Source organism: Chiloscyllium plagiosum, chromosome 16, assembly GCF_004010195.1.
Source record: "Chiloscyllium plagiosum isolate BGI_BamShark_2017 chromosome 16, ASM401019v2, whole genome shotgun sequence".
Taxonomy (NCBI): Eukaryota; Metazoa; Chordata; class Chondrichthyes; order Orectolobiformes; family Hemiscylliidae; genus Chiloscyllium; species Chiloscyllium plagiosum.
In genome coordinates, this window is record NC_057725.1 from 33,342,846 (window position 1) to 33,365,127 (window position 22,282).

At 38.2% G+C, this 22,282-nt stretch overlaps 2 protein-coding genes and 2 non-coding genes across 5 annotated transcripts; all 4 read left to right on the plus strand.

Moving 5' to 3' along the window:
- The first annotated feature begins 221 nt into the window (after nt 1-221).
- On the plus strand, nt 222-5,902 carry rps13 (ribosomal protein S13). Its single transcript, XM_043705774.1, has 5 exons — nt 222-341; nt 1,914-1,992; nt 3,500-3,669; nt 4,448-4,548; nt 5,816-5,902. Exons 1-5 carry the CDS (start codon nt 237-239, stop codon nt 5,847-5,849), a joined length of 489 nt encoding a protein of 162 aa, XP_043561709.1. The 5' UTR covers nt 222-236; the 3' UTR covers nt 5,850-5,902.
- LOC122558141 lies at nt 3,141-3,231 on the plus strand. The gene has a single exon (XR_006314042.1). It is a non-coding gene; the product is annotated as a small nucleolar RNA SNORD14 (small nucleolar RNA).
- Nucleotides 4,243-4,337, plus strand: LOC122558140. The gene has a single exon (XR_006314041.1). It is a non-coding gene; the product is annotated as a small nucleolar RNA SNORD14 (small nucleolar RNA).
- A 2,900-nt stretch (nt 5,903-8,802) lies between the features above and the next one.
- Nucleotides 8,803-19,540, plus strand: LOC122557776 (protein phosphatase 1 regulatory subunit 15B-like). 2 transcript variants are annotated; one of them, XM_043705775.1, is made up of 3 exons: nt 8,803-9,001; nt 13,633-14,492; nt 17,925-19,540. In XM_043705775.1, exons 1-3 carry the CDS (start codon nt 8,899-8,901, stop codon nt 18,129-18,131), a joined length of 1,170 nt encoding a protein of 389 aa, XP_043561710.1. In that variant the 5' UTR covers nt 8,803-8,898; the 3' UTR covers nt 18,132-19,540. The 2 variants fall into 2 exon arrangements, with proteins under 2 accessions (XP_043561710.1, XP_043561711.1); XM_043705776.1 differs by lacking the exon at nt 8,803-9,001 and adding an exon at nt 9,012-9,102.
- Nucleotides 19,541-22,282: the final 2,742 nt, after the last annotated feature.

Genomic DNA, 22,282 nt, shown 5'->3' on the forward strand with positions numbered 1-22,282 from the left:
GGGGAGGGGAAATGCTGGTGATGGCTTCGCTCCACCGGTTTTTAACCTTGTACTTACTGCTTCAGGTTCATTATTAATCCAAAAGAGCTTGGGTAATGCTGTTAGAAGTGTTCAAAGAGCTTGGGTGATGCTGAAGTAAAGCAGAGCATGTTCAGTGTTCAGCCGGCCAGGCTCAACATAACTTGCACCATTTTCCACTTGTATGTTAAAAATGAATACAGGAGAGTGAAACTTCGATGTTTATTATTGGTGATACATCACACGATTATTATTATTATCTTTTTATTTGCAGCAAGGGCTTGTCCCAGTCAGCTTTACCTTACAGGCGCAGTGTGCCCACTGTAAGTCAATCGATTTTTCTTCTGTAAGTGGGAGACAAATTTAAAAAAAAACTGTCTTTGAGGGTATAACCAGTTTGGATTTTATATAAAATCCAGTATATAGCATATTTTGCTTTTCAAAAGGCAGTTGATAAAGTGCTGGACAAAGTGAATGGAAGTTAGACATGTTTGGGTAAAATAAGTCATTTTCAAAAAACAGAATGTAACTGGAGTGGTACAAGACTTTGTACTATGGCTGTGATTCGGAGATGACAGTGTTGGACTGGGGTGTACAAAGCTAAAAATCACACAACACCAGGTTATAGTCCAACAGGTTTAATTGGAAGCACACTAGCTTTCGGAGCGACGCTCCTTCATCAGGTGAAAGCTAGTGTGCTTCCAATTAAACCTGTTGGACTATAACTTGGTGTTGTGATTTTTAACTTTGTACTATGGCTGTCGCTATTTACAATGTATATGTTTATGACTGAATAAACCATGATGAAGCTTCCTTTTCTGATGATATAAGGATCTGCTGGATTGAGAGCATTCAGGTGGATACAGTCTGCAAAAAGCTGTAATCAAACAAAATTATTGGGAAGCAAGGGAACTGATGGGTTATAATGAGGGAAAGGGTAAAAGTATTTACTGATCATAATAGCGGAAGTTTTTCAGGATGGAAAGACTTTAGAATCTGATGCTCAGAAGAACTGAAAGCAGAGATTTACCTGTACTTCCACACACGTCATCTACGGTGTCTGTTGCTCCCGCTGTGGTCATCTCGACATTGGGGAGACAGGATGCCAACTTGGAGAATGTTTCAGAGAACATATCTAGGACATACACACTAAACAACCCCATCGCTCTGTGGCGAATACTTTTAACTCCCACTCCGCCCAGGACATGCAAGTCATGGGCCTCTTCACTGCCAAACACTAACCACCTGACCCCTGGAAGTAGAATGCCTCACCTTTTGCCTTGGGGCCCTCCAACCACATGGAATCTATGTGGAATTCTCCAGTTTCCTCATTTCCCATTACCCACCTTATCCCAGATCCAACTTTACACTTCGCACCACTCTCTTGAACTGTCCATCTTTCCTCCCACCTATCTGCTCCACCCTTCTCTCTGACCTATCACCCCCACCTTTGTCTACCTATCTCATTCTTGTCTGCTTTTCTGTGCACCCCTCATTTATTTCTTAACCCCCTTGGGCCACATGCCTCATTCCTGTTCAAAATGTCGATTCTGCTGCTTCTCGGTTGCTGCCTGATTGCCTGGGCTTTTCCAGTATCTCACTCTTTGACTCTGATCTCCAGCATCTACGTCCTCACTTTCTTTTACCGATATCTTGGGTCAGGGATTTTCAGTGTCTAGAGTCAGTCAATTACTGATCTGTTCAGTCTTAATTGTGACTTTGTTTATTGATTTATAATTGATCTGTTTCAAATTAATTATAGGATTTTCTAAAGGTTTCATAATATTGAGCTCTTGTGCTTTTGAATGAGGTATCTGGGTTATAAGTGAATTTAATAGATTCAATAGGAATATCTTGGTTTTATTTCTGTATGTGACATATCTCTTTTGTCCTAGTGGCTCAAGTTAACATCTGATGATGTAAAAGAACAAATTTACAAGCTAGCAAAGAAGGGCTTGACCCCATCACAGATTGGTGAGTATACAGTTTTAGGTAGTCGCATAAGAATTTGTGTACAGAAACAGACTTATTATTGTTAATACATATTCAAAATATTGAAGGTGCTGAAAACTTGAAATGAAATAAAAGCAGAATACAGGAAATATTCCGATCAGGCAGCATTTGTGGGGAGAGAGGGAGATCTGTTTCATGTCTGATGAGTCTTTGGTCTGAAATGTGAATTCTTGTTTCATTTTACATGGCAGGCATTTTTGTTTAGGTAATGTGATGCACCTACATACTTAATAGACTACAGAGGATCCTTGACCTTAATTGAAATGAGAAAAGCTAAGACAGTTATGCTGAAAATGATTGGTTTTTCTTTAGTTGCTATCATATACAAATCTGTGTCACACTAGAATTAAGTCCATTTGTTGTGCATGCAGCGAAGTCTACGAAGTACTGCCAGGGTTTAGAAGTGTTGAGATATGAGCTTGGGTTGTATTTGGAGCAGATATGGTGAAGATAAGTGATTAGTTTTAAGAAGCTTGGTGCGTGTACATCAGGAGAAAGCTTTTACTGGACTAAGGGTCCAGCACACTTGGTAGTTGGGACTTTGAATTGGGGGAACGTACCTTATGAATGATGGGTACTTTTGAGCATAGATAAGCTCTGTTAACAAATTTGCACGATATTAAGAGCAAGAAAGTGGCTAGTCCCTCAAAGCAATTTTTTGCATTATCTGCTGGAGTGCTGATTATGTGTTTTCCAATTAATGTCTGTGTTTCCAGACTGAATGGAGCTTTCAGACATTCCTGTTAAATGATTGTGATCCCGGTGGATTAAACTTTTTAACACTCTGCATCCTGACACATCAGTTCTGTAAAGTTTGTAAATTTTTATTCGCTAATGCAATATGAGCTTATGGTATCAGCATGGTATTTCCCTAATATCAAATCAGCTCTGCTGCCAATATTAATTTTAAATTGAAAATTCAGTTTGTTTAATTGAGAATTGCAAGTTTTTTCGTTTAAAGCATTCTTAAGTTAGCATTCTAACTTTTCAACAATTAATGACTTTTTCTGCCTTCTGCCCTTTGATCCAGTTTAATAGAATCTTATACATTTTCCTGTGATTTGTTTGGCTGTGACCTCATGGGACACTTGTAATGTTAGGTGACTTGCTTACAATGATGACAGTTCCCAATCATTCGCAGTTTCCTCCAGAAAGGACAAGTCCACTTGTTGGTTCGACCTTCCTTGGATGTCTGAGTGAGCATTTCCAAGTAACTGGCTATTAATTCACTGAGAATATATGTATTTAAACTGTTATTCTTATGCACACTAATAACAGAATTGTTATTCAACTTGGCCAGTTGAACGGCCCTGATGAAGATCTTTTACCTGAAACGTCGCATCTGCTGCTCCTCAGATGCTGCCTGACCTATGCTTTTCCAGCGCCATGCTCTTAACATAGTATTGTTGTTCAACTTGGCCAGTTAAGTTGGATGTTAAAGAAGAGCCTTTATAAACCTGTCTTTCAGGTGTGATCCTTAGGGATTCCCATGGTGTTGCCCAAGTGCGTTTTGTTACTGGGAACAAGATTCTCAGGATCCTGAAGTCTAAGGGGCTTGCTCCAGATCTTCCAGAGGACTTGTACCACTTGATCAAGACTGCTGTGGCTGTTCGCAAACATTTGGAGAGGAACAGGAAGGTAAGTGCTATTACAGTTAAAGTATATGTTACAGTTCATTCAAGAATGCTCATCAGCTTTATACAGTGACATTTATGTTGTATTGAGGAGCTTTTCATCAATTAAGTACTGTTGTTTGGGGTGTTGAGAGTTTTGCCTCAACGGCCTATACTCTGCAAAAGAATTGAATTTCTTGCAGTGGTTATCTGCCTGCATATGTTTTCCAGAAGTTACTGTTCATTTCAGTAGAGTAATGATAGTCAACACTGCAGTAGTTGTCGCAGCAAAACTGTCATAACTCTTCTGGCCCTAAATTTGAGCGATAGTAAATAGGTAAAATACTTATAAATGTTAGGTCTTGCTCAGAGTTGAGTTTGAATATGAAAGGGCTTGGGACAGAGCAGCTGAAGGCTTACTTTTCATGTTAGAATGAAATCGGTTTAATAAAAACAAAGATTCATGTTTGTAATCTAAAGCATTAAGTTGCCTATGTTTTTGGTCTTGTTTTTTAATTCTGAATGTCTTATGATTGCAAGCTAATTTTGCTGACAATTAACTTGCGTTTTCCTCAAGCGATGAATTGCATGTATCAGCTCACAGTGATGAATGTTTTATCCAGCATTCGCAGTTTCCTCCAGAAAGGGCTTTCCCCCTAATGTTGGTCAATCCTTCCTTGGATGTCTGAGTGAGCTATGTGGCTATGTTCAGTTTAATGTACCTGTGGTGAAGAAACCAATAATTGTTTAACAGGCAACCCCTTTAACCTATCAGTTTGAGCAATATGGTATTCTTGCTGCAGGACAAGGATGCCAAGTTTCGTTTGATTCTTATTGAAAGCAGGATTCATAGGCTGGCTCGTTATTACAAGTCCAAGAGGGTACTTCCACCCAACTGGAAATAGTGAGTAATTAATACCTATTTTGTAAGATTCTACGAATCAAATCTGCTTTGAGCACATTATATTGTAGGTAAGTGTATTTTAAAACTAATAGTTAGCTCTCAATGATGACGTTTCTCCAACCATTCGCAGTTTCTTCCAGAAAGAGATTTGCTCTTAATGTTGGCAAACTCTTCCTTGGATGTCTGAGTGAGCTACACACAGTAAGGTGAAGCAATGCTTGTCAAATACCAAGCGCTCAATACTGCAGAAAGTGGAAAGAATAGAAGACTTTAAAATAATTTAGTAAAGTAGTATGATGGCATGAGTAAAGCAGTGAAAACCTAGTGAAAGAGGAAGGAATGACCAATTTGGAACAAAAGATTTGTTTGGAGAAATGAGATGATTTTTTTGCAGAAGAGTCGAATGAAACTGAGGTAGCTGGAGGCATGTGAAATTCAAAGTTTAATACATTGAGGTAACAATTAAAGTTTTGGCATCCTTAATTGTGGATAAATGAGTTCAGATGTCTCTTAAACTGCTAATGGAAAATGTTTTCAAAAATTGTTTTAAATCTGTTCATGAATGGAAAGAAGGCTGGTTTTCGTGTTGGACTAGGCTGTGTAGTCGCAACCCCGTGTAATTTGTGGTCTTCGGCAGAGTAGTGCCAAGCTGTGATGCATCCAGAGAGAATGCTTTCTATGATGCATCTATTAAAAAATTGGCAAGTTGTTGTGGACATACAAATTACCTTAGCTTTCCAAAGTAGTAGAGGCATTGATATGTGTCATTGAGTATAGCTTAATCTTATGCAATTGGCCACAAGTATTTTCCTGGTGTTGGAAAATATACATAGAATGGAGAGGACAAGTGTCAGCTGTCCTGTTCACTCTGAAATCTGGCTCTTAAAAAAAAGACTGGATAGGACATACCTATTTCCATTGAAATGTTAATGTACAAAGTGGCATTGATGGGACAATAAGAGGTGAGTTCAGAAAATTCTTGCTGGAGGGAGTTTTAACTTGCTGGCTGAAAGTATGGTAGAGGCAGAAAATCATCACTTTTTTAAAAAAGCCTGCAATGCAGTTGAGATGCCGTAAACATAGTGGTTCTAGATTAAGATTCAAAGGTGGATTGTACTGGATAGTTCTTTCTTAGTTTGTGTCGCTCTGCTGTAAATCTTTTGCATTTCTAAGTGTTGATAAATAAGGAGAGAACTTTGCATCTGTCAGATCAGTTTTGTTGTCCATGCAATGGGCTAATTATGCATTACTTTTTTTCTCCCCACAGTGAATCCTCCACCGCTTCAGCACTTGTCGCCTAAGAAGTTTCTTCATTGATTTACTTAACCTGAAAAATAAAATTCTTTGTATCTTGTTCATGTCAACCTGTCTGATTTTTGATCTTGTGGTCTTATCTCAAATTATTTACATGTGGCATCATTTCACAGCAGTTTCCAAATACATTTCTGATTGGAGGATTTTGAAATCTTAGCTTGAGTGCAAAATATTGGATGTTACAAATCTGAAACAATGCTGGAGAAACTCTGTAGGTCTGAGAGCAGCTGTGGAAGGAGAAATACTTGAATTCAAATCCAGTGTGGTGACTCATTTTCTGATGAATGGTCATTGGACTCTGACAGTATTTCTCTTCACGTAAGCTGCCAAACCTGAGTTTCTTCAGAATTCTTTGGGTTGTGTATTATGCATTTGATATGCCACTAATAGGTATCATTACATGCATAAATGCAAAATGGCAGATGTAGGATAGGTGTTGAAGTTGCATCCTAAATTGTGAACACCTCAATGTATTGGGGGAAATGGAGTTAACTTGACCTTTTTTAAATAATTACAATTAAAAGACTGTTTTAAAAAAAAATTGAATGTTGTATGCATAAGTTTCTTGAAATACTGTATATTGAAGTAAATTAGTGTCTTTGTTGAAACATGTCAGTTGACTGCACAGTAACTATTTGACTTCAAACTCCTAAATCTTGCTGCTTTTCTTCACACTTCCCCACCCAAGCGCACACAGTTGAGCGCCTTGGCCCCTACCATGTCAAATGTCAACCAGATGTGCAGCAGTTCTCTTTTTAAGGTCACTGGCAAGGGTGTGTGTGCATTTTGCTTCTTGGCTATATTAAAATATCACCTTTAATATCCAAGCATTGCTAAATTCCTTTTCAGGGTAAGAGGTTTCATGTAAACACTTTTTTTGAAGATGGAATCCATGTTTCATGCCTGTAAAATTTGAGATATCTTGCGATTTGATCGGTTAGATTTTCACAATCCAGTTCACGTCAGCATTTAGAGTCTGATGCAGTGGTGAATACTATTAAGCCTCTGTTTTTGGATGTGTTAATAGAATTATTATTACTCAAAGGAGTGGTTAATATTTCTCTAAAAGAGTATATAAACATCTCAAATTTGAGTTCTTAAAATTGAAACATTGATACATGCAAACAGTTGTGCACTATGCTTCACCCATTAGCTATATTTTATTATAGCTAAATCATTATCACTTATTGATTTTAGTATAGTGCCATCTAAGCTTGTCATTACTGGATAAATCAATTTCCAGAACAAAATTTGGCTTGTTAGGTTTATATCTGAAAATGTGTTGCTGGAAAAGCGCAGCAGGTCAGGCAGCATCCAAGGATCCTGTCTGACCTGCTGTGCTTTTCCAGCAACACATTTTCAGCTCTGATCTCCAGCATCTGCAGTCCTCACTTTCTCCTTGTTAGGTTTATATATCTATTTGCAGTTCATTGTCATGGTTATTAGTGATTTGAAGATTTTAGAAAGCTGCACATGAACATGGCCTGCAGTGACAATTTTGCAATTTCCTTCTAAGTCTGCTGGTACAGGCTTTTCATAATTTTAATGGTCTTAAACTCAGTTCTAATAACTTGAAGATTTCTACTGTAAACTTTCCTGGCTTGGAAGCTTCACAAACTAACACCTTTGGCTACAATGACTGGTTCTATTCAACTAAAACTTGCCTTTAAACGCACTTCTCAGAATTAAGAGTGAGAAGTTAAACTTATTTGGAAGTCAAAATTAATGGCTTTTAATGCCATCATCGTAAAATTATGGGAATACCTGCCCTGAATTGAACTACAGTTGCACTGCAGTCATAGTTTGAAACTATGCGTTTTAAAAATATCTTTTAGAACTAACCTGTATCTGCCCCTATTTTCAAGATTTGGATTTTAAACTATCCAAGCTTTAATAGTTAAACTGCTCTCAAAATGGAGAAAAAGGAGTACTCGCTATCGATCCAAGGATCTTGTGGGGGCATTTCCGCCCGTTATATGGTGCTATCATACATGAAGTCATGTTCTGAACTTTTTTTGCCATTTTTCTTATAAATGAAATCCTTTGTAATACATTTAACTGTATATAATAGCTACTAAGCAGAACTGTAAAACTACAGTTCCAATATACAATAGGTTAGCTATTGAAACATTTGGCGAGTTAGGATATCTATTTTGGTTATGGATGTCAAATTACTATCAGTCGTTCATAGGGGTGAAATTTCAATTCGGTGCAGAAAATAAGCACGGTTCGGCGAAGAAATCTTCATCACTACCTGGCCCCACATCTGTGTGAATACAGGCACACAGGAACGTGGTTGACTTTTAACTGTCCTCTGAAGCGGTTCGCAAGGAGCTCAGCTGGAAATCACACAATCTTGTTTTGCAATCTGCGACCAGCAGGAGGCCCTGTAAAAATTGGAAGAGCTTTTCTACTCACTAGTAAATGCCTGACACGGCTACACTCATGAATTTCTACAATTGCATTATCGCCATTCTTGAACATTATAGAATGAAGGGTTTTTTTTTACATACCAAGAGGTGGGGTTGAGGTTAATGATAAACGCTGATCTCATTGGATAGCAGATTAGATTCATATTGTCCCCAGTCTTGATGCTCCTTGTTATATTTTGCGGTCTTTTCATTCATTGTAGATCAAGGAAAACAGTGTGTGTGTGTATGGAAAGTTATAGACGCAGTTTAGGGGTGGTTTCCTGTGTGACGTGTGGAAATTTTGCTCAAAGCGAGAAAACCACGCTGCTTAGAGCTGTTCCGTTTCAATCAAGGAGTTGAGCTCTGATAATTAAGTAACCAGTTCCACCACTCGCTAATCAGCATTGCTGATTTTGAAAACCGGTCAGAGTGGACTGACTATAATAGGTTGATACGTGATTAGATAGGATTGGATAATAACAGTGAGAATCCTGCTGCACAACATACTATTTTAAGAGAAAAGAGAGCACTCCGGATTGCTTTCATTTGTTTGTCTGACTATATCGGGACTTAGCTGCTGATTGATGCGGTTCTGGTAAACGCATATGTACATTGAAAACTCTTCATGATCAGCGTTGTCGCTTCATTCTCTGTGCTATGGCACCTCGGAGTTGCTCTGATGGGTGGTCTCTCAGAATTCTTTGGGTTATCAATAAGACTGCACGCAGGTGGGTGGAATACGAGTATTTGCCAGAGAGAATGCAGTGTGAAAACCTCGAAACATGTTAGTGCACCTTCGAGTGATTGGGACCAGACCCTCGGTAGCAAAGTAGGCACAACTGGCACTTTCCTAAAAGTTGTTCTGTTGTCGTCGGGCTGTTGGAAGTTCTTCCCCACTTGAACTGAAATTGTAAAGCAGAATATGCTAAAGAGGGGGCGATAAACTTAAGTTTTTGAGGTCGTGAGGCGGCAGTAGCCGCTCTGGAGCGCCGCTAAGTTATAATAGTTGTACTACTGGTCTCACACTCAGCGGGTTGATGACCATTTTCAAGCCTCGAAATGCCATCACAGTGGAGATGGTGTTGGCTCAACTGCATTAAATTCGTATTAATTTGTTTCCAAGTGTTGCTGGCTCCTCGACTTTAGCGGACTCCCAGACTGTTGCTCTTGATTTTTTTTAAAAAAAAAAGGAGCATAAAGTCTTAAACTTGTTTGTGCCATTCCTTATGTTGTCTAAAATGCCCCTTTTTGATTGGTATAGTTTCTAATTACTTGTTCTCCTGCACCTTGGAAAGCGAAACTCCGTTCTGTGTACTTCCCTTGGTTTTTTTTTCTGCATGGTTCTGGGTCCATGTAATCCCTTCTAAGCACATGTCGGTGTTTGCAAAGAGGAATACTTAATATGTCTGCAGGATTAAATTAAATATTCAGTTTATAAACTTGAAACATTTTTGAGCTACATTTGAAGCAAGTGTTTCATTTCTAGTTCTGCATCACAAATGAGACTTCTGTTTTTTTATTTTATTGGCTGCAGCCACATTATAGGTAAATGGTTAACTTGCTTGAGACTTTTGAGCCATTGAAAATGAACCTGCAAGAACCTTGACTCTCAACATTAAATTTAGAGTGCACTTAACAGGGTAGGGTAGAGAGTCTGTGGAATTCTTTGCTGCTGAGACTGGGTTACGATAAGGAATCCAAGGGCTATAGCAAAAGGCAGGATAGTGGACTTCTAGACTATCAGCCATAATCTCATTGAATGGTGGATCAGACTCTAGACTGGCCTACTTTCACTCCAATGTCTTATTCTATCTGTCATCGTTTCCAATATGAATCATAGCTCCTGGAATCCTCCCCTCTCATTCCAAGTTGTCCTCCACCTTGGCAACAAGCAGGCAAAACAGCCTTTGAATGGCATGGAACAACACTTATTCCCATGATTATGCTGTCTGATATCATTGGAACATTTGTTTTCACTACTCCCCAACCCATTTCTGTACCACAGTGGCATGGATGGTTGAATCCAGAAAATAGACTGTGCTTTTATCCATGTGAGCAACACAAAAATCTTGAGACTTGCATGCGAACAGGACCAAGAACCCTGTAGTGTTGCACATTGAGTCCCCTTTACCTGACTGACTCACAATCAGGGATTTGTACAGCCAGTTGGTTTCTTACTGTGAAATCCAGGCCATTAATGTCTGCTGAATTCTTACTGTCAAATGAAGTGGTGGCATACAGGGCTTAAGCACATTTGGATGGTAGAAGTGGTTGTGGGAATGGGTATAGTCTTGAACTAAGTCAGGATATTTGCTTACAATCATTATCCAATAGATTTTGCAGTCTAACATATCCTTATAGATGTTGGGTTAGTTATGATGCCATTAATAGTTGAATATTGTGATGCTCTCTGTCCAGTCAGACATGTCCAAATGTCAACACAGACTTCATAAGCAATTGGAGGACTAGTGTTGTCCATACTACTGTATGGTAGTGTCAAGAAGAACCTGTATGAAAGCAGGTAGGGAAGGATGTGTGAATACAGCAGGACATTTAGGGTATCTGACAAATCATCTGAGTGTCTTGTTAATAGTTCGGTATACTTTAATGACAGTACTGCATTTTGACTCCATGAGATCATGTAGAATCATTTCATTTCAAATGTATTTTTTATGATGGGCTAATCATCTCCAAATATATGTATTATACCTAAAAAGGGGTTTTGTTTTGTTCTCTATTGAACTAACAAGTCTATTCAAATAGCAGTTGAATAATTGATAATTGAAGCTATGTCAACTCTTTTCCAAGGAGTGGTGGGATTGGGGGAGTGACAACCTATTCACTGCAGCAATTTTAGATTTTGTGATGAATGATGAGATTTGGCACAATGGGCCAATTTGGATGTGACCTATTTGAATGTTGCATTGTTGGCTTTGTTTCTATTGAAGTTATCACTATAAATAGACCCATTCAAATTCTAAATTCTTCAGATTTGGAGGATTTTTTTTTCCCACTAGAGAATGGGAAAATGTGTAACCTTACCGAATAGTCAAAGGCATTGTTGAGAAAGACTACTGTTAAAGGGCCAGTCAGTTGTCCAACTCTCTGTGGCTCAAAATGAGCATAAGTCGAGAGTGTCCTGTTTTATTTTTACAACTAAAGAACCTCCTGAAAAATATCAGTTCCAACTAGATTTTGCAGAGAGGGGGAAAAAAAACATGTTATTATTTAGGACCTTACTTATCTATCTTAGATCATTTTCATGAAAAAAGTATATATTTGAAATTTTAAAGCCATCCTAGTTAACTGACTCATACTGAACTATTAATCTAGAAGTTTAGACTAATGTTACCTGGAGATGGGTTCAAAACCCACTATATCAGCTTGTGGAATTTAAGTTCAATTTATAAATCTGGAATATAAAGCTTATCTTAGTAAGGGGCACTATGAAGCTCTCCTCAATTGTGAAAACATACCTGAAAGCAATCTATCATACTTACCTGGTGTGGCCCACACATGATTGCAAATGACAGCAATGTGGTTGACACACAAACTACTCTCTGAACTGGCTTTGTAAGCCATTCAATTCAAGGACCATCTGAATGGGGCCATAAATATTGACATTACCAGTGATTCCCATATCCCTTTCAAGATTTTTCCATTTAAAAAAAAAAATCTGGAATATATGAATGCACTGTAAAACTGTTTGGTGTCTCTTCCAAAAAAAAGTGTGAAGATTGGATTGGAGGCTGTGGAAACAACCATTCAAAACTTCTATGCTGCAACCCCAAATGTAAGATGCACTTGAAGGGAATACCAGTGTTGTAGTTCTGTAGTCTGTTCTGTTGTAAAGACTCTATCCCAATAAAGGATTGGAATTTTACTTTCAATATTCTGTTAAAGTAACTCTTTGAGACGGCTTAGGAAATCCCTGATGGACTTGACCTGTAAGCCTGTTTTGCTTTGTCCTGGAGATTGAACTCTGTGGTAGCCAGGAATATAAAACTCTTAGAGTCATAGATATGTACAGCATGGAAACAGACCCTTCGGTCCAATCTGTCCATGTTGACCAGATATCCCAACCCAATCTAATCCCAGTTTACATTATTACCTTTATTTACCAATGGCATCAATGTTACACTGTAACATAAATACCTTCAAGTCAGGCTTGAGCTAAGGTTTTAAAACCATTAGCAGAGTAGTGGCAGCAGCTTTTATGCCTCAGAATAGCCTGAGACAGCTCTTTATTGTTGCAAACAAGCTGTCTTTATACAGAAATTGGTATTAAAATTATAAAAACACCACGTCCTTAATCAGATAAGCAGCAATAAAATGGCAAAAGTTTGTAGAGGAAGAGAAACTCATTGACAGGTCTGAGTATGCTTGACTTATTAAGCTATGTGCACAAAATGGGAACCCTGATCAAGCCAAGCCAAATGGCCAATTGCTTTTGCTAGATAAGCTTCCCTTTTAACAGTACTTCATAATCGGAGACTAGTCTAAACCATGTGGAAAAGGTCATGAGGTAGCCTCATTCAGGTAACATGCCCAGTTGTCCAGTATCTTTGTCCTACAAAATGACTTTTTTCTTTTTAAAAAATCTTAGATTCTGACAATGCAAATTTAAATTCATTACATTCCCAGATCTTGAACTCCAGGGAACAACACGCATGTGTGTCTGTCTCACATACATCAACATCTTCCAACTTTCTTACTACGTCAGTTTCAGCCTTTGTTTTCCAAGCTTCTAAGGGTAATGTGACATTCACATTCCAGAACAGTCAAAATTAGGGAGCTGAGCTTCATTAAATTCAAATCTGCTCAGTGTGGTATATCTGCAAATGTATCAGGATTGTTCTATTCTATGCATAATCCACTCAGCTTATTAAATTACAAGTTATTTTCCTGTTGAGTATGAGATTTGTTAAGAGTCTTCGATCTAAACCAGAAGCTCAGTTATCCAACATCCCACTGTGAAATAAGTGCAGCTTCCAGCCCCCAGGGTGAGAAGGAAGTACTGCCACACATTCCTCAAATGAACAAATATTATCACTTTATCCATTGACACTAAGAACAGATGTCCTTAATTCCTCTAAACAAATGCACACCCCCTTCCCTCACCCGGTGGTTAAGTGCTTTCCTACATCTCCTGTAGCAGATGTGTAAGGCTTCAAGCTTTCTCAACCCCTCCGTAATGTTGGAAAGGGCTAAAAGAAAACTGAAGTGTTCTACATTTGGCCTTGTGCATGGTTTATCCCATCCTAATATTTATATCAATCAATGCTTGGTATGTCTTATTTTTGATCAGTGGATGTTATGCCATTCCTATCAATCTGATCTTGAATTTGATATCTTACAGTTCTTCAGTTATGCAGAGCAGTGCTTAATCAGCTTGTAGAAGAGACACCATTAAACAGCAGTCAAGTTGAAGATGTTAAAAGAATTGACAAAAAATTATTGATCTTCACCTGGTTTGGAAGAATGAATACTACTTATGAAAGAAGTAGTGTTCAATATGGGTGTAAACAGCAAGATAACCTAACTACTGCACAGTTTAACTCAACCAAATTCAACCAGATAGAAATTACCAGCAAAGGACCTTCCAAGTATCCAATTACATTAGAAGATCATTCTACACAATGTACTGAGTGGAACTGCAGCCAGCATTATCTGAACAAATTTAACCAAGATCATTTTGAGCATCATCATGAGTGTGTAGCTATCAATCATTTCAGCTGTCATTGTATGATTCCAAAACGTTCAATATCTCCATCAGAATGGAACAAGATGATGACTAATAGAGAAGATCACAATTCTACTGATAGCGAAGAGTGGGAGGACTCGGAGGAAGATTCTGAAATAGTATGTAGCAGTGATGATTCACTTAGTGATGTGAGTGATCAAGAACTGAATGAAGTGCCCTGGAAATCTTCCTTCAATGCAGACCCTGATAATCTTTTGAACTTCACAGCTTGTCTTAGCAGCTCTTCTACAAAAAGGAAAGCAAGTTTGGATTTGAATACACAGGGTTTACTAGATTGTGAGAGTGGAAGAAAAAGCTTAATCAAAGTAAAATTCTCAACTTTACAAAAACCAGTACATTTTAGATACTACTGTATACCTGACACTGGAGAAAATATCAGATTTTGTATAAGGAAAGTGTCGGCAAAATCTGTAAAAGGAGAGGACAACAAAGTGGAAAAACCATCTGTTAAGAAGGTAGGTCATCTCAATAATGCCTGTCTCTTGATCACTCTCTACTTATCCGCTCCAACAGCTTTCTAACTGTCTTTGGTTTCATTACAAAGGAATGTACAAACAGAAAATGCAGGAAATACTAAATTGGGCAGCATCCATGGACTAGGAAATAGTTTAATGTTTCAAATTGCTGGTATTTTATTATTACCTCACTTATTTTCCATCAGCTTCCCTTTTTTTTTGTCGTTTAGTCACTTGTAGTTCCTGTCGTGCTCATGTCGCTCGACTTGTAATTGAGAGGCACAATGATTTGGGGATACTTCAAATGCAAGCGTAGTAATGAGTGAAATTTAAACTCTATTAGTAAAATTTTCCAAATGAACATTGGTGACTTTCATGGTAATCATTATGATCCTTATTTTTTTTTTAAAAAGTAAAACCCATGTGGTTCACCAATGTTTTCTTAGTGCAGGAAATCTGTCATCCTTGACTGGTCTGGTCTGCGTGTGATTTCAAGCACCTGACAATGTGATTTAACACTTAAGTACCCTCTGAAATTCCCTACTGAGTGACTCAATTCAGGGAGAACAAGGGATAGGCAACAATTATTGTCCTTGCCAATGATGCCCACATCACATGAAAGAGTAAAGGAGACAAAAACCCTTTCTCCTCCCCACTTTATCTGGTTTTGTAATTTGCCTTAAGTATTTATCTCTGTCTCCCATTCTGATAGTCTGTTAGCTTGAAATATTTTGATGCTGCTCATCTTGATGAGTATTCTTATCTTTGCAGTTTTTTTTAATGTTAAGCTTTTTTCAAAAAAAAAAATCCTCTTGTGTCCACCTAATTGTTCTGCACAACTCTTTTATGTGGTCATTTTACCTTCAAATCTGTAAAGGGTCAAGGCTGTATTACAGAAGGAGGATCTTCTTGAAGCCTACTTCTAGTCTCATCTTGACTTCAAAACACTATTCATAGGCCATTCTAAGTTTATTGGACAATTTCTCTGCTCTAACCATTCAGCCTGTCTTTTCTATACCTGATCTCTGCAAGGACAACTCAGCTAATTCTACTCCCATGCCTCTTCTGTAGCACTAATAATCTTTTACCTTCAGATAATTGTCCAGTTCTTTCTTTAAGTATATCTTGACCACACACAAACAGTGCATTCTGGGTCCTAACCATCTCCTGTGTAAAATGGTTTCCCTTGTGTTACCTCTGCTGCTTCTATTCTTAAATATTGATGTCCTTTGGTTCTTGATGCTACTTCCAATGGAAACTGATAATCCCTATATATTGTTCTAAAGTCATGATTTTTGAACATCTCTGAACAAATGGGAGAAACTGAAGACTGCAGATGCTGGAGATCAGAGTCCAGAGTGTGGTGCAGCATTCTCCTGCCTGACCTGCTGTGCATCTCTAAGAAAATACCGTATTCTCTACATTACAAATAGCTGAGGTGGTTTTGTTTAATCTAGCCTTCTAATTCTGTCATTATTTTTGTAAAACCTTTCTGCACACTAACCAATACCTTTTTTTAAAAATATATATCCTTTCAAAACTTTGGAACTCCGGGTTTGACATCAGTAGAGGCCAGATCAGTATTTTGTTGGGATTCTTCATAATCTTAGTTTTTAACACCTTGTGCAATTATTCATAAAGCCTAGGATTGCATGCTTTAGTAATCACTTTATCAACCGTCCTCTTTAACAACTTGCACCCAAAAATCACTGTCTGATTACTCTTGGTCTCCCTTAGAAATTGACCCATTATTTTATGTTGACTCTTCTTCATCTGTACCATGTTCAAATGTTCCACCTTTATCTTAAACTTATTATCCTCGATGTTCATAATACTTCCAATTCTTTTGCTCATCTAGAAATTTTGAAACGGTGCTCTGTAGACTCTCTCTCTCTCATAGGAGAAAGTGATGACTTCAGATGTTGGAGATCAGAGTCAAAAAGTGCAGCACTGGAAAAGCACAACCGGTCAGGCAGCATCTGAGGAGCAAGAAAATCCATGTTTCAAGCATGAGCTCTTGAGGAATCATTCTCATAGATCAAGAGGAAGAGTGGAGAAAGTGAGGTCTGCAGATGCTGGAGATCAAAGTTGAAACTTTATTGCTGGAACAGCACAGCAGGTCAGGCAGCATCCAGGGTACAGGAGATTCGACGTTTCGGGCACAGGCCCTTCCTCCGGAATCAAGAGGAAGAGTGGCTGATCTTTGCAGTTACAGTTGACCTTTCTTTTTGTCATTTCTATCCATGATGTTACTGTCCCTTTTTATTCCATGCATTTTGACTTTCCTAAGAAGCCTATTAAGTTGGCCTTTAGCAAAAGCTTTTTGAAAGTCCATGTTACCACAAGCAAAAATGTAATCAAATTATTCCAAATGTGAAACAAGTGTTATTGGAGAATCTGAGCAAGTCCAGCAGCATTTGCAGAGAGAAATAATTTAATGCTTTTGAGTCCAGTGATCCTTCTTAAGACCAGAGTATAATCGAGAAAATAGTATTTATGCTGATGACAAGAGCTGGGGAAGTTGGGGGTGGGGGTTGGAGGAGTGAAGAGATAGATGGAGATTAAGCCCAGAGTGAAAAAGAAGAAAAAGTGCAAGTACACAAAGGGATATTTGTTTGTAAGTCAAGGGAGAAAATAAATTTAGGCTATAATAGGACTGAGTGGGTGAAAAAGGGTTGGCTTTGCTGAAAGCAATTCATATCATAACAGGACTTGGAATATGGGGATGGGTAAAAGATGTGGAAGTAGGTGGTCCAGCTGTAAAGTTATTGAACTTGATATTGAGTTTTGAAAGCCACGAGGTCACCAAGTGGAAGATGAGATCCTCTAGCTTACACTCCGCCTTGGATCACTGCAGCAGGCTGGAGACATATATTTGCATGGAAACACGATGGTGTAATAAGTGAGTCAGTTGAAAGCTCAGAATCATTATTACGGACAGAACATAGGTACTCTGCATAATTGTTAGCCAGTCTGCATTTCACTCCTCCAGTGTAGAGGAGACCACATTGTGATCAGCGAATACAGTGGTCTCCTGGATGACCACTTTGTGGAGCACTGACTTAGTCTGTAAAAACTGTGTTCGTCACTTACAATGTGGTCTCCATGCTGATTGTTTGCAAGGCTGGTTGAGCACCTCAGAACAGTATTTGCACCATTAAATATTATTCAACTACTATAAATCATTTTGTAAATAAGCTGGGCTGTATTGAGAATTATGCCAAAACCAATTTAAGGTCATCAGCTGGGTTTAGTATGATGTATTTGTATGATTCAGTAGCAATACATATTCTCAGGACTCTGTTTTATCTATTCAAAACAAATTTGTACATGTGTTTGATTTTTAAACTGTTTAGGTCAGCAAGTTTCAGAAATTTACATAGCATTTCACTCTTTAAGAGAGTTTACTTATTTTTGCTTTTCTTTTTTCAGGTCAGATTTTCTCCTTTCGTTGAAGTTCACAAAATGGTCACATGGTCCTTCGCATCAAGGGAAGCGCGCAAGGGCAAATGGATGCAGATAGCTCTTGACAGGATGAGATTTCTGGACAGAATTCAAGCTACAGAGGAGGCTATTAGTTACTGTTTACAGACAAATCACAGGAACAAAATATTGGAAAGAAATTCACAGCTATGCTAGATTTGAGGAATCCTTACCAGTACTTAGTCGCCAAAATACTTCATGGATATACTCTCTAAGTGACAGTTAAGCACATGATTTGCTGGTTACAGTACGGAGTAGGAATGACCAGGACCATTCAGTACAGTGAGATTTGCATTAATCATATTTCCACATAAAACTTGAATTTTTGTCAGAGAGACCACAATTTCATTAAGTATTTGTTCAGGGCCACAAAACTCAGTATGTGAATGATATTCTGGAATACATTTATGATCCAGCTGAGCTTCTGCAGATTTGTCTGTTTGGGAAGGCATTTCTGCTCAACTGGTATGGGTGCATAGGAAGGGAGCATGAAGTGCTGATCATTACTTGGGTAAGTTGGCAAATCCTGTATTTTTAATTAAACCATTTAATTATGGTAAAGAACACAGACAGCATTATCTTGTTTGAATAGTAAGGGGTGGAAAGAAAATGATAGCAAATCCTCAATTAAATTGCAACAATTGCAGATGTAAAAAAAAAGTGGGTATCTGAGCACTGTGGTGTAGGCAACAAATTCTCCAGTTGTTTTGGTCCATGTATGATTAATGCAGAGCAATGACCTTACATTAAATTGGCAGTCTAATTATAATCTAGTAAAACTTTTGAATAGTTTATTCAACATAATGCCATGGCGAATATTGAAGTAAGTGTTAGTGATTGTTGCTTTTGCTTTTTTGCTACTCAATCTTGCTGAAACAAATTGCCTGTGGAAGAATAAATTAAGTATCTGAAGATCTTGTGTTGCAGTGGTAGGCCCCTTTCTCTGATTCAGGTGGCTTGGTTGCAATACCAATCTGCTTTAAAGCTGTGTAGTACCATCTGTGAGCAAGTTGATTTTGAAAATGTTTGCTTAAATGAAGTGCTGTTACAGGTGCCTCCTAAGACATGAATTGGTTGTTTTCTCCATACTTTAAGAGTTCCTGGTTTTGTTGCAGTAGTCATTGAAACAAAACCGCTCTGAATCTGCATCCTTTCAAGCAGACCAGCAAGAGATTGTGCTTGAACTGTTTGCTGAAGTCACTTGGTACTACCTGTACAGATCACTGTTGTTGATCTCTACAGATTGTTCATAGCTATTTGAGGAAATTTCTGCACTTGAAGTTCAAGTTTCTGTAGGCAGTAGGTGCTTATAATGGTGCACTGAGTCCACAGCAGCAGGACTTCAAATTAGTGCACAACCACTCTGACTGAAATAGCTTTGGCACACAAAGGTAGCATTGGAAGATTTGGGTAAAAATATCTCATGGTGTTTTATGTGGTCATAATCAAATCTGAGTGAAATACTATATTCTCACATTGAAGGTTTTATTGTATCTTGTGTAAATTGTACAAAACTAATGTTTTGATTTTCTATATTAAATATTGCTTTCATGTTTTTGTTCTGATCAACCTTGCTGTTGTGTGTATTTGTCTCTGCAAATGGAATATTTTGAACATGTACTCCTTTAAAAAATTAGTAGGCCAGCATACTGAAGCAGTAGTTAAGAGGGAAATGAGGAACCCATTTTTGTTTCCATTAATCATAGTCCTTGCTTGAGTCCACAAATGGTTACAACAAAACAACAACTAAGTAATGTAAAGCATTGCTAAATGTTTTTTGTGAAAGGTATATGTTACAGCTGTTGGGTATTTCTTTAGATTTAGCATTCATGGCCTTGCTTGTAGAGGACCATTTGCCTGAAAACAGGAGTTGGTAATGAACCTGTTCTTTACTTTAAAATCAATGTAAATATCTCAAGACCCCAAGATTTTAAATGAGAATCCTTATCAATGTATCTCTCATTATTGCAATAGATCACCAGCTGCCATCTCTTCATTCTGAGAATCTGTTCGAAGTGCTTCTGTGCTTTCTGCAATGAATTTAGCAGGCACATTAATTGATAAGTATTCTGTTCAGAGATTTGTAGTAAACTTGGTCGCAGACACTTGTCATTAAACTGCTTTGAAACCTTTTTTTTTAATTTCTGCATGGCTTTTTGATTCCACTGTCATTTTTGTTCTACTCTGCATCTCTTATGGCCTCAGGCTGACTGATCTTTGCAAATTGTGGTTGAAAATACAGCTCCAAACTTACTAATATATGTTTGTTTGACTTTTTAATGTTGAACACTTTTGAGATAAATGCTCTGAAATATTAATTATTTCAAAGCTTATGTCAAAATAGTTCTATTCAAGACAGATGGCTCAGTGGTTAGCACTGCTGCCTCGCAGCGCCAGGGACCCGGGTTCGATTCCATTCTCAGGCGACTGTCTGTGTGGAGTTTGCACATTCTCCGTGTCTGCGTGGGTTTCCTCCGGGTGCTCTGGTTTCCTCCCACAGTCCAAAGATGTGCAGGTCAGGTGAATTGGCCATGCTAAATTGCCCATAGTGTTAGGTGCATTAGTAGGGGAATGGGTCTGGGGTCATTTACTCTTCGGAGGGTCGGTGTAGACTTGTTGGGCCGAAGTGCCTGTTTCCGCACTGTAGGGAATCTAATCTAATCTAATCTAATCTAATTATTGTTGCATTATTCATTTTAGCTGCTTTTATGCCATTTAAGTTGCAAACATTCATTTTGCCCCAGCCTGCATTCAACAACATCTTGGTGTATTTGTTTAGTGCAAATTGCAGGGATATACAAAAGATTGCAGTTTTATCATGCTGACTTGACACGGTTGGTGTCATTAATGATCTCCGAATCCAAATTGTTGCAGTGCTGACAGAAGCCATTTGTCCCATCATTTTCTGTGCCAGCTCTGAATGTTTTGATTTGGTGCCAAACTCCTGCCTTTCCCCATAACCATACATATTGCAAGTTCATTAAATAGAAATGATAGCTTCTTCAGTGCTGTGATTTAACCCACCTCCAGGCAGTGCATTCCAGATCCAACTATTTATGTAAAGTCTTTGCTCGCTTTGGAATTGCTTGTTTTGACATGACTTTACTGTGTGCCTTCTCATCTTCAATCCTTTTACAAGTAGGAACAATTCCTCCCTCCCAATTTTTCTTCACAGAAAACAATCCCAACTTTTCCAATTAACCCTCGTAACTAACATTTCTCAACATATAACAATTCTCATAAGCCTCTTCCTCACTTTTCTCCAATGCATTTCCTAAAATGTCTCACCCTCAATTCTTTATGGTATTCCAGTTGAGGTCTGACCAGAGTTCTATACAATTCAGCATCGCCTCCCTAATTTTGAACACCCTGCCCCTATTAGTGAAACCGTGGAAACTTTTTTTAAACTTGACTTATCACCTTGAACGATTTATGCATCCAGGTATATCAAAGTCATACAGCATGAAAATAGACCCTTCCGTTCCAACCAGTTCAGGCTGACCATTATTCCAAACTAAACCAGTCACACCTGCCTGCACTTGGCTGTATTCCTTCAAACATTTCTTATTCATGTACTTATTCAAATGTTGCAAGTGTTGTATCTTTACCTGCATCCCATCACTCCCTCCAAAAGTTAATTCCATATACAAACAACCTTTTTTTTAAAGTAGTTGCCCCTCATGTCTTTAAATCTTTCCCTTCACCTTTTAAAAATATGTCCCCTAGTCCTGAAATTCCTCAACCTGTGGGAAAAGACACTTACCATTCATCTTTATCTATACCCCTCATGACCTGATACACCTCTCTAAGGTCACCTCTCAACCTCTCATGCTCCAGTGAAAAATGTTCCAGCCTATTTAATGTCTCCTTAGAACTGAAATTATCCACTCCCAGCAGTACCTTGGTAATTTTTTTCTGAATCCTCTCTAGCTTAATATCCTTCCCCTAAAAGGGTTACCAAAACTGGATGCAGTACTACAAAAAAAGTTTTTTGTACAACCTCAACATTGTCTCAACTCCTATACTCCTCCAAGGTCTGAACAATGAAGTCAAGCATGGTACAGACCTTAACCACTATATCTATATGTGGTACAAACTTCAAAGAATGAAGTACATGAACCCGCAGGTTTCTCTATTCTACAACAATACTCAAGGCCCTCCTATTAATAAGTCCCACCCTTGTTTTACCAAAATGCAAAACCTCACATTACATTTATCCAAATTCAACAACTGTTTGTTCCTGTATAACATTTTTAAATAGTTTTTTTACATTTTACACATTCTTGCATGTTCTTTTCCACCAAAAA